The 13,268-nt window shown below is 40.8% G+C and overlaps 1 protein-coding gene across 2 annotated transcripts in view; it reads left to right on the forward strand.

Annotated features, from left to right (window-relative positions):
* VARS2 (valyl-tRNA synthetase 2, mitochondrial) overlaps nt 1–13,268 on the forward strand; it is a 1,808,135-nt gene that overhangs the window by 261,418 nt on the left and 1,533,449 nt on the right. For both annotated transcript variants that reach the window (XM_044084462.1, XM_044084463.1), the window contains exon 5: nt 1,207–1,328. In XM_044084462.1, coding sequence (XP_043940397.1) covers nt 1,207–1,328 — 122 coding nt within the window. The remainder of the gene's footprint in view (nt 1–1,206; nt 1,329–13,268) is intronic.

Here is a 13,268-nt window from a genome sequence, read left to right on the forward strand (position 1 = left end):
GATATGAGCTTATTGCTGAATTGTTGGTTACTTCTAAGTTTTCTGTTATATGTGAAGAGGGTCTTGTGGCTGTCTTGAGTTACTTTAACCATAAGGGCATTGTTGGCAAATTTGAGAGACTTGACAGTTTTAAATGCATTTTATATTGTTTGAGTGGATATCTCCTACAGATGGCTGGGAGCTCAGGACTGAAGGTGTAAGCATGCTTGGTTTTGATCTGGCACAAAGATGTAATTGTGTAGATGATCACGCTGATCTTTAGTGATGTTGAATTAAATTGCAGCTGTACATCGAGGACCGTTATTAGATAAGATCCTCCTTTTCCGTTTATTGGCCTCTTTCTTTTTGCAGTGGTTCTTAATATTTTTTCTTTATGCTATGAACATGTCTACTGCCTTCCATTTATCCATATTGTAGCTGTGCCCTTTTGTCTCTTATTTTTGTTCACCCCATTGTACCTTGTTTAGCAATGTGAGTTAGTTGCACAAGAATGTCTTACAGTGGAGTATACGAACTGTACAGGGGAATTCTCTAGCAGCTTTCGACCTTGTAGTGTATGTCTGTTCATAGTCTCGGTACAAAAATAGCGCACAGGTTTTAGTATTCCCACACCAGGGATAGTGACTGCGAACTCGGCAGTGTGGCATAGGGGGGAGTCTTAGTGTGCTGTCCTTCAAATGAGACGTTCAACCAAGGCCCCATCTGCTTGAGTTAATGGTAGCTCAGGCAGATGTAAAAGATCCCATGGCACCTATCAAAAAGAGTAGGGAAAGTTCCCCAATGCCCTTGTCAGATTTCCCCTGGTAGTGTAAAAGAAGCTACTAACCTAGTGGGAAGAACATGTTCAATAAAGAATAAATGAGTGTCTCTTGCTAAAACTCATTTGTTATGTCATTAAAAAAAATCAGCACCAAGCAAACCCACTTGTTATGTTGATAGATGGAGAAAGAAAGAAACAAAGAACAAGAGTGCTGTATGTGTGTTTTAAGGTGGACCCCCAACAAAAACTCCAGAAAGGTTGCCGAAAAAGTGTAAATATAAAACAGTGAAGTAAAAGCATAAAAGATGGCAGAATTTTAGAAATGTGTTTGCTTAGTTTGGAGCCCCAGTGGTTCACATTTTTAACAAATTTGTAATGGAATGAAAATTGCTAATGACAAAGATCCATAAATATTTTGTTTACCTTTTGTTCTTCTTTCTTTGCAGAGTAAACAACCTCATGCAAAGGTGCAGTTTTTTTCACTGTGTATTCCACCACCTAATGTGACTGGGTCCCTTCACCTTGGTCATGCACTGACTGTTGCTATTGAAGATGCCCTCACACGATGGTATGTACAAAATCTGGATAGGGATGCAGAATTTTGTGGACTGGATTTAATTATTCAACAGTGGCATAGCTCCAAACAAGGCTCTTCCTAAACAAAGATTGCATGTCAGGTTTGCAGTATGTATTGAAATAAACATTCCTGTCACTTATAAAGGTGCTGTGTTCTACAGATTGTTTTTATTTTAATGTGCGGGTTCTGAGCAAGGTATAAGGGTAAATATTTGATTTGCATCAAAAAAATGCCAGCTCTTACACTGATAGCATTATGAGGTAATTCATACAGTTCTGAACAGAAGTATGTGGACTGGCAGTTTTTATGAAGAACTCTGTCTACAGTTCTCATTGTACATAGTTAAGATTTTTAATATACTTTTCTTTATAACCTACCTTATGAACAAAGGTGGTAAACTCATCATAGAGACATCTTAAAATTTTCTCTTGCTATATTCTGTAACTTTAATATGTTTACTGTATTACAAAGACTAGAATTGCACTAACACTTTTTGAAGCAGTATTAGCTTTTCACACTTAATTTTAATAGTACAGTTGCATATGTCTGCATTTTTTATTTAAACTTTCTATTCCTTCCCTTCCGTGAACTTCTGTGTAGGTGTAAACCCATGGTTTCTACTGCAAATACTCCTATACCTTTACAGTTTCTATCTAAATACTGCCTTTTCCTAATGTATCCTGTATTGTTGTATAGTAGTTTGAGTCGCATGACTGCCAAGTACTTTAACTGATGGTTATTCACCCTCCTACTACTCTTCCTTCTCTCTCTCTTTTTTTGTGCCCCAAAGCCTCCTTCTTCTACACTGTAATAGTCATTTTGGTCCCTTCACAGTGAGAGAAGGGTCATTCATTCCCAAACATATGGTGAGAGCTCTGTGGCAAGTTTTTTTTCCATAAGTTAGGTGGGATGAACAGCCCTTTCATTTCCTGCTGAGGCAAGAGTTGAGTACAGAGATGGACTATTAGTGTGACTGGTGTGAGCTTTCCTCTTAATGCCTCCTTGTGGCAGCCAAGGGCAATACTTAAGCTGCTACATGGGAAGGAGCATGTCTCTACTGTTCAGCTTGCCTAGCTTATGTGCAACACGCAGTCACTGAAACCTGATAAGTTGCATCCTGATACACTAGATTAACCCAAAGACCACCTCAGAGGCTGCTATAAAAATCCTTTAATCAAGATAAGCGCTTTCTTCCTGTGACCTACAGGACTTCATCAGATAACATTTAAGTCAATTACAAACGTTTAAATAACCCTCCCAAAGTCGCACAATTCAGAAACTAACTTTCCCACACTTATTAAAGAAACAAACTCTTTAAAAAGTGTACAGTTCTAATCAACACACCAGTTTAAACCCATCCATAAAAATAAATTTTAGATACGGTGTCATAATATAAAGCTGTTAAGAACAAGATTATAAATAAATGTTTCCAAGTAATTAACTTGTGTTCAGTTTCTTTGTGTATTTTGGTGTTCCTTATTTTGCTGCCTAGTGTCAGCAGTGTACTGGATATAACTGCTTCCTCCAACCCCCAGAGTAGTTAAGTTGACACTGACTACATAGTCTTACCTTCCCAACCCTTTTGGTGCCTGTGCTGCTGACCTAAGAATCCTTATTTTGACGTAATTCTTCCCTTCATGTCTATGTCCTTAATGTCTGCCTTACTGGTTGCAGCACTTAATGGTGTTACTGATAGTATTTATTGTGCATTTTTACCTTTCATCTTTTGAATTGCTGTGGGGGATCAAAAATGGGCCTGTGTAGCACAGGGAACAAGTCCTATGGCAGGTGCATTGTACTCCACTTAGAGTGAGGAGGACTAAGGTGGCATACCTGCTGAGAGAAAAGTTTACACGCAAGAGGGATAAAAACATAGGCCATAAAGTGGAGCAGTAGAGGAAAGCTGTTTTGGGGCAGCAGAGGGGCTTTATTATTCAGAGGCTTAACCTGTAGGGCAGTTAAGCATCTTGGTAAGAGAGACAGAAGACATCTGATTACAGTGAAATCAGTCCTTTGAGCTTTGTTACTAAAACATGGGAGGAGGTCACTGGGATGTCCTGGGGGGAGGGGGGGCAATAACTGTAGTTCATGCAGGCACCAGTGACCTTTCAGGAGACGTACTTGAGGTGATATTAAGCTGTACAAGAGAGATGGCAGATTGTTACCTGGGCCAGTAACACACAGGCTGAAGGAAAGAATTATAACAGTCTGCAGCAGTGGTCAAGAAAAATGGACATGAGAGCAGTAGTATGATGGAGGCAGCCCTAGCAGAGAGACCATCACTGTGTCAAAGGACTGGTTCCATCTTGACCAAGAAGGGGCAACAGTGCGTCAAAGATGGATTGGAAAGCCATAGCACTATGATCATACTAAGGTGGAAGGGGGAAGAAGAGGAATCAGTAGGTGCTCAGGCACTAGGCAGAGAAAGAAAAGCGACTGAGAACATGACAGGGAAGGGTGTGGGTGAATGTGAATTTGGCAAGATAATGTATTGCAGAGTATGGAGCTTGGGAGAGAAGGTGGAGAGCTGCAAGTAGTAATACGAAAGGAGAAGGTGGACATTGTTGCTATCACAAAAACATAAGGCAGTGACGTAAAGGAGGTGTTTGACATTGAAGTGTCAGGACAAAGGTTATTTAGAAATCACAAGAAAAAGATGGAGGGTCACTGTTTTTGTGACAAGATGGTATAGAGGACCTCTGGTGTGAGACTGGAAAGGAAGAACACTACTCCGTGGAAGGAATGAGGGAACAGCAAAGGCCATAACCTTGGTTTAAATGCTTTAGTGGTTAAAGTGGAGGAAGAATGAGGGAGTTCTGGTAAATCAACACAGTGCATCACCCCTCGAAGTGTTAAGGGAAGAGTATGATAAACTGGAGTAAAAGTATACAACTGTGGTAGAGGATGAGAGTTATACTAGCATAGCATCTGAAACTGTCAAGCAAAGATATTGAAAGAATACTTCACCTTAGTCTTCATGAAAAGCAGTGTACAATGCTGAAAGGAAATGGGACAGAATGTGGAGACAGTGAATGGACACCAGGGTCAACAGAAGTGATAAGATAAGAAACTGTGTGTTGTAAGGGAGGATAAAGCACATTGACTAGAGGGGGTTACTTCTCAAAGTCCTCAGAAGTCTGGCCAGTCTGCTTATCTGTTGGTGTGGTTAAGATCTTCATCTAAGTACTAACAATTGCAGATTATTTTTTTCTTTGAGCATTCTTATGCATTGCGTTTAGTCAGCATTTAATATATTTACAGTATCTGCGTAACACAAAAAGAGTTCTATTTAGTTTCAAGGAAATATTGCCATAAATTTTTACTCCATCCCTACCCTTAGTGCTTTTCCTTCATTGTTTTTAGTGCTATTCCTTTATTATAATTTTTAAATCTCTACACTTCCTTGACATTTAGGGTCCATATTACATCGTCGACTGCTTAGGTTGTCGAACGCCTAAACGTCGACAACTTAAAATCACGAATGGCTGTTTCCACACAGGGAAACAATGCTGTTGGCCAAAGTGAAAAAAAAAATTTTAAACAGAAATCAAGTGGGGGGCTGTGCCTTCCCCACCCCCAACTAAATATACCAACTCCGAGATTGCTCTACATTGTAAACCAGGCAAAATGCACGTAATGGCCAAATGGCTGTGTGGAAATGGCTGTTTGCGATTTTTAAGTTGTCGATGTTTAGCCGTTCGACAACCTAAGTGGGTGACTAATATAGACCCGGCATTTAACCATGCTGTTTTATGTTTTAGAAGAGCATGTCATTAAGCCATTTCTTTCTTTCTTTATTGACATTTGATTACATGGAAAGTCTGACTAGGTAGAAGCCCATTTTCAGCAGATGCCCAGGGAGAAAAGCTCCATATTATTGCAAAACATGTTAAGAACAACAATTTTATAATCTTCAAAAATAAAACAAAAATAGTTGGAGTTTAAATGGTTATAAAAAAAATATACATAATATGAAAACATGGGTTAAGAATCAGTACAAGGTATATGACAATAATTTAATATTTAGAGAAGTTTTAGACAGTTTGTAGAGAAATTAAAGGCAAGTTAGCCTAATACAAATAGGAATTGCAATATGAAGTGAGGGAAAAGCAGGCTTATGGTATTTTTAGAGCGAAAGTCAGGGAAGAGACTTGGATAGTAGTAAGGAAGTAAGTGAAAAAGGGAGAGTAAGGCGGTATAAGGAAGGAAAAGTTACTCCATATTTAGAGTTGTAGTTTATCCTGGTTTGAGCAAGAACAATGCCAGATTTTAGCTAGGAAGTCTTTCATAGTGATTTTGAAAGATGGGAGGGAGGGTATAGACCTGTTTTGAAAGATGGGAGGGTATAGACCTGATGGATACAGATAAGGAGTTCCAGGCCTTGGCAACCTTGTACGAGTACAGACAATACCCAGCAGATTTATAAGGTTTGTAGACAAGCAAGGGAGTTTTTGGTCACTGGATTCTGTTGACCGACTAGGAATATAGTTGTCTAGAATGTTTAGTGCTGGATAGGCAGATGGATGCTGGGTAATTTTATAGGTGGTAAGAAGTTGTGTAAAGTACTTTTGAAAGCAACGTCTTATCAGTGTGTTGCATAAAATGTGTTTTACCTAAAAATGCAAAAAATTGATGGAGGAGCCCTCTGTGTAAGTATGTCACCTAAGTGGAAGTGTACACAATGAATCTTTTGATGGAGCCAGTTAAGCATGATACTCCAGGCACACACTTATAGTATTGAAGCAGTGCTGGATTTGAACCACCTACCCATCAGTTTACACAGTCTAGAGTATACAGTGTCAACTGCAAGAGCCACAAGTGAAATCTTAATGTAAATGTGAGATTGAACAAATTTGAAAGAATCACCCCATCAGTGTTTAGTAGAACAAATATTAGTGTTAAAAGTGTAATAAACTGAGGTGGGAACACTCTCCTAGTGTAAATGTTTCTCCTGAGTAATAGTCACTACATAACAGGTGTGTAAGTTTCATAATCAACAGACATCAGAATATTCATAGAAACGCAGCTAGATTCATCTCATCACCTTGTGTATGTATAGCAGCAACAGTTTTCAGATGTGCCTAGTATTCTATGCTTGTTAACACACAGGCTTAATTCTGCCAAATGTCTTGCACTTACTTCTGGGAACGTATGAACGTTTTGGGAATTATTATGAAACGCATAAGGGAGCAAGCTTGTTAATGCTTCTGGAATCTTGGACAGTGGAAACAATATTAAGTAAGGAAGTTTATGTGCACCATACATCATTGCAGTAGTTAAATTTGCAACATCCCATATAGTGTACACTGAAGTCTGCACCCTTTTCAAGATACAATAATGACCATCTCCACATAAAGCTATCAGCCTGTCTTTCCATATCTTAGCGAGACTAGGCACAGTAGCATGAGTGGCAGCACACTAATGCAGCCAAAGGCACAAATTGACTACTTTTTGCCATAAGATGTGAATTGTCATTGACCACCAGTTACTATTTCTGCTTGCTCCCAGGCATCATGTAAATACTTGAATACTTGGGATAAAGAGTGATGAGGCAGTAAGGGAGAAAAAAGATTGGGAGACAGGGATAGAGACATATCGAGAGTTTTGTTTATGGGGCATTTCTGACCATCATTGTCCTGTGTTACTCTGAGGTTTGTCATAGTTGTCTGTCCTGCTGTATATAATTATAGTGTTTCCAGTAGTAAGTAAGCAGGGGTAGGAATGTATAAATGTGATTAAGACATAAGCAGGATAAAATAACACATTTAATCAACAGTTACATGCACAGTAGTAATATAAAAAAAAATATGACCTACTTCTAGAGTCAAACCCTTGCCACTACAGACATGATTTTCTGAGCACAATACATAGGAACTTGTACTTCACAAAGATGGTTGCATATTTGAAGGGACAGTGACAAAAGAAAGGGAGGATGTAGGCATCAGGCTTCATCTCTGTAATGATATGGTTATGGAGGTTAAGGTAGCAGGTGCAGGTATATACAACGTAGAAGCCAGGTATGGTGATGGAAACAAAAGGTTGGGGGACAACATGATTTGGGGATAGGTATGAGACAGTGGAAGAGCATCTGCTTCTAGCCCGGGCCCAGAAAGAGTCTAGTCCTCACCCTCAGAATAGTCATCACTGTCTCCTGTCACAGATCCCTTGGTCAGTGCTAGTTGTGGCATTGATTCTTGCAATTCGCAACACCTTTTTATTCTGCAGGCTTTGACATTAAGACCCTTGTCCATGATGTTCTGCACCAGCTGTGTTGAATCCTGATTGTTTGCAAAATTGCTATCTACAGTTCTACTCCCGATGGGTACCACTGCACAAGCAGCCAGGGCAGCTGTATCTGCTGCAGTGGAGCAGGTAGTGTGGAAGTTGTGGAGGCAGCTCTGACAGGCTGTGAACCAGACATGCTGGATTCATTTACTGCCTGTGGTTGTGCTGCCACAGACACCTCTGGAGGTATAGCATGTCGAACTCCAGCGGTTGGTCTAATTTCCTGTGATGATGGTCATTTGTGTTGCAGTAGCAGTATTTCCACACCGATGAAAGGAAAAGAGAGAGCTATAGGTTTTAGGAAAGAAAATGGGTAATGCCATAAATGCCATGTCACATTGTTTTCAGTATGTGAGGAAATGTAAAACATAATGTTTACCTTTGCCACATCCAGATATGATGTGAAGGTGTTAGTGTGCCATAAAATAAGTCAATCTCAATGCTGTTATAAGTAATATGGAAACAGTTATTTGATTATTGTGTGCCAGATGTATGCATTCCAAGTAGATATATCCAGTTACAAAGTTAGAATGTTTAATGTCATTTAGTAAATAATTCATGCATACTGTCCTGCAATAAAAGCTAATTTCTGATGCTGGGAATGAAGCCCGCATGCAACTAAGTCGATGTACGTATCACTTAATCCACTAATGAAAAGCTAGTGGAGCTGACATATATGCTTAATATAAAAGTTGGATATGCCTACTCAAGCTGATATGGAGTGATGTCCTGAAAGGTATTGTATTATCTGGCTTGCATTTGTATCCAATGCATACCTAACCCTTGGCACATCTAAAGTGAGCCAGTCTCTTCTGGTATATCTCTCTATTCTAGGCAGTTGCTTTAGCAGCTGTACAGAACAGAAAATAGACAAAAAATAGAAGCATAGTGAATAACTGTGTATTGACTGGCAAATCCACTCTGTGTTATTGCTTGGTGATAGCTCACTATACTTAGTCAACTCAGGCGTGTTTGCACTCCTAAATTCAGCCACTCGTTGGCTGTGCGAAGTCCTGCTTGTGCCTTTTCATTTCATTGTAATGGTGACAGCATTGTTTCCCAGTGCATGAAGTGCTAGTTGTATTGGAGACATCCTTGGTCAAGCCATTCCACCCCCAACCTTATTTTGAGAACCTGAATAGTTCCTCTGAATATGCCTATAGCTGTAGCACTTTACGAGGAGTGCCACAATGACCCTGGACTCCTCTTTACATCCCCTTTGGGCTCTAAATGGAGCACCATCTTCACCTACACCAGCCATGTCTTCTGAAGTATACCTAGAACTGTGTGTCTTAATTGGTTCCCAGTTGAGATCTCACATACACCAGTCTATGCGCAACGATGCACATTAAATGGCTTGGCAGAGATATTGGGAATGATTCTTTTACAATACAGTGAAGGAGTGAAATATGGCAGTGAGACTTGGCCATGTGTGATGCTGGCATTATTTACACATGTTCCACTGTGAAATAATCAAATGCTTTATGACATGGGTTTTAACCATAGTTGTTTAGAGGTAAAATGTTATGAACTGGGACAAAATGAGTTGGTGGGGCATGCATAAAAAAGAAGGGTAATATGCTAAATGTTGCTTATTAACTGTTTATGCCACAGGAGAAATTTTTAAAGTTGTAAGTTGAGCTATACAAATTTCAACATGAATGGAGATTTAATTAAGACATGCTTGTTTGCACGTGAATTTACTTGTCATGATACTGGAGTTCTGTTTAAAACACAGTATTTTTGTCTTTAGATTTCATATGAATGGAATTGCGCAACATGAATAATGTATGTTGGGGTACATGCCATGCATACTTCACATGCCATACTATCCTACGGACAATTGTATGTGATGGGTCATGCTGATTTAAAGTAAACATTGTGCAGATTATACCAATGCAAATGTAGTTTAAATTAACTGTCATCATTGTTATGATTAACATAATTTACACGGATTGAATGTGACTTATGTGACGATCATTGCTCATAGTTGTTGCAAATTGTTAAATTTATAGTAAAAATGTAACATTACTTATTCGTATCCCCTCATTAAATTTACTTGTAAACTGGATTTGAATCCAGATCTTTCTCGAAACTGCCTGCATTTGCACCTAGTGCCACAGAGATAGGTAGTTGGCAGGTGCATTTTATTCACTCAGTGCCATGCACTGTCTCCTGTTTCATCTGTGTTACTGTCAGCAGCCCACATTTAAGTTTTTGATTTGCTTGCTGTCAGACGTGAACCATCGTTGCAGTGTGTGTTTAAAAAAAAAAAAAAAAAAAATCCTATTACAGGATATATCTAGCAAAGAAGACAGCACTTGTGGCATTAACTTGACACATTCTTTTAACATTTGTTTGCCACGTAATAACTTTCATTTCTGTAGCACATCATCAGTGGCCTTCTGATAATGACCATCCTTAAAAGAAAGGGACCTCACAGGAAATTACATAAGCTCATTTTTGATGCACCTTATACAAGTATTGACATACTTTTAAAAAAATGTATTCCTTTTATGATTACTGCTTAGGAGATGTAAATAAGAAGTACAGAATATACACTGAAGGTTTCCATGTTCATCCTGTTATTGAGTTTCTTTTCTCACATTTTAGAATGTCATATTTAACATCAGGCATGTCAAATTTTGTTAATAATTGATCTGATGTTGTCAATGTTCATCTGTTCTTGACTGATGGGTTATGGTTCCTATCCTCGGAACCGATCTGGCCATTGTATAACTCTCGTCAGCTAAAAAACTCTCAAGCTAATGATCTACCCAGAATGCCCCTCTCTACATTACCCCAGATCTTGTTTGCCACTCTTATAGAAAGACATATCAGCCGACTGCCTCTCGCAGCTAAGTATATTTTTGAAATATATAGTTTTCTCATCTTTCTGTCTTATTTCCAGCTATCACAGGTATTTTCTATGCTCATTGTCTACCCTTTCTATTTGTGAGACTCTTGTACCACTTGGTATTTCTTGCCTACCACAATTGGTTAGTCTTCCCCTCTCTTTCCTTTTGTCTTACTTTATAATTTTTCCTACCATTGCTGGTAGGATCCTGTCTTCTGTCTGTGTATGATTGTGTCTTCCATCCCTTTCTTTGAACGTCTGCCTTTCTTGGCTATAATGTCAGATAAGTGGAAATTGACCACTGGTTTCAAGCAGTGCCAAAAGTGAGGCAGGAAAATGCTGATAAATGGGTATACTGTTTGGGTGCTTTGCATCTTGATATAGAGTGTTCTGTCTGCCAGAGCTTTAGTATTAGAGCCCTGGTAGAATGTAGAAGTAATCTTATTTTTAAAGGGCTCCTTAAGGCACTCTTTGAAGAAGCATTGTCCAATGCCAACCATTCTTCAAAGGCCTCTGGCTCAAAGTCTAGTCGTTTGGTGCTGATGTCTCCATCGGCGCCAACATCTAAAAAACATAAATACCCTTCTGCTGGATCTTCTTTGGAACTGAAATCAAAGGGTCCAAAAATTTCTGAACAAGCTGAGTCCTTGGCACCCACTGCTACCTCGGTGCCATCGACCCCTATTACAACACCAGCACCGATTACGATTCCAATATCAGCACCGGCTTCATTGGTTACCACGTCGGTACCGACATCCCCTGCTGCTTCACAGCCCCTACCTTCTGCCCTGGTGCTGAAGACCGATACTTTCTATGCAGCCAGTAGTAGATATTCTCCATCCATCCACCCCTTTCTGGGTCATCTCCCTAGCCCTTTCATAGAGAGACCTAAATCCTCCTCTGGATTGTCCATTTGCTCCACCAGAAGTCTTTCTGAAATTGACTTCATGAGGTTGGTGGACCAGCTTCTGATGGGTAGGAGTCTTCCTCCTCCTCAGCCCCCTCACTCTCCTGAAGCAGGGGAGTTCTCCCTCAGTAATCATACACAGACTGCAATGGTCTCGGCGCCGACAACATCTTTGTCTTCGTTTCTTGGCACGACTCTGACTCCCTTGGTGCCATTAGAACCGATGGGTCCCCGGGATCGGTCCTCCTCTGGGGGTGGGTCTGAGTTGACTCCTGTTTTTTATTCGAAGCCAGCCTTCCCACTTCAGTCTGTGCTGGCTGGGAGTCTTTCCTTGGCTGTGGCTTTGGAGGTGGGGCTCTCAGGGCGGGGAGTTTGCCTCTGTTCCAGGCTCCCATCCCTCTTCAGGAGGGCCTACCTTCCAAGCTATGGATACTGCCTTGGCCACTGCTATTTCTCAAGAGTCTCCTATGTTACTGGAGTCTCACCTCTTGACCCCTGCCTTTCTGGAGCTTACACCAACCACCATACCTGGATAAAAGCTCCAAGAATGCAAGAGTTACTGTCCAAAGACCACCCTTCTTCTGAGTCCTTTTCAGATATTCCCACTGACTAGCCCCCTCAGAAGACATTGTGTAAGAGAAAACACGTGGACTTTCCCTGAAGAGTCTGTCACTGAGAACACAGATTTCAGTGAGGGTGAGGGTTCCCTCTTGTCAACCCAGGAGGTCCTCTCCTTTGGAGACATCCTGGAAATCCCCAGAGGGGTAACTGGAAGTCCAAAGACCCTTCCTCTGAGGAGTCCGTGTAATTACAGGCCTTTGGAGCTTGACCATCTACTTCTGGTTGACCCCTTCCACTTTAAGTTGCTCACTCAGCAGGCTTGGAAGGTTTCTGATTTGATGGAACTAATTTCCCGGAAGCCAGATTAAATACTCCCCCACTCCCAAGGATCATCAGTACTGGGTGAAAGGATTAGCAGTAGATGCCATGGTGGTGGCAGCTGCCACTAAAAAGGAACTAGCTGAGGAAAGTTCCATTGTTCATCCTAACTGAGAGTCAAGGGTGATGGATGGATTTGGGAAACGCTTTTCTGCATCATTGACCTTTACCTTTAGGTCCTTGAATTTTGTGGCACATTTCACTAGGCTCCAAAGGGATCTGATCAAGGAGCTATCGAGATACCCTAGCAGGAGTTGTGGTAAGGGGGTCCAGGAAAAAGTGGCCTCCCAGTTAGCTACCCTGGAGTCTATATCTAATTTGCCCATGAGGCTTATTGTACATGCAGCAAAGGGTCATTCATGTCAGCTGGTTTAGGTGTTACTATTCGACAACAGGCTTGGATGCGCTTGTGTGAGTTTGCAGAGCCATTCAAGTCTTTCTTCATCACAGTTCCTTTTGAAGGATTCTTTGTTTGGCCCCAAAGTTAAACTCTATCCAGGTATGAGAAAGATGAAAAGACTCTGTTGCTGGCATACATTTTTCTGCTCCCCAGCGAGCCTATTCCAGGAATTAGAGGAGTGGAAAAATGTGCTTCAAGAAGTCCTAGAGGCCTTTCCAGGGCACACGTGGTGTGGACTTCCATTGGGGCAGAAGGAGGAGTTCAAATGGAAGACTCCATCCTAGAGGCAGAGGTGGGCCGCAGAACCAGGGTTCCAGGGAGTCTTTCTCTGGCCAACCCTGTCAGCGCTCCTAAAAGGAGACCAAATTGCTTACCTCTGGAGGCAGTCTGAGGAAGATTTTCTTTGCACCCAACAGCCTGGCGACAAATAACCAGAGATGGCTGGGTGCTAAGAATAATATCCAGAGATTATTTTATCCCTTTCACTTTTTACTCAAGAACTCAAACCCATTCATCGGGAACAAGCAGCCTTGGAAATACAAA

This window comes from Protopterus annectens, chromosome 9.part0 (genome assembly GCF_019279795.1).
Source record: "Protopterus annectens isolate FY-2018-M chromosome 9.part0, PAN1.0, whole genome shotgun sequence".
Lineage (NCBI taxonomy): Eukaryota > Metazoa > Chordata > Ceratodontiformes > Protopteridae > Protopterus > Protopterus annectens.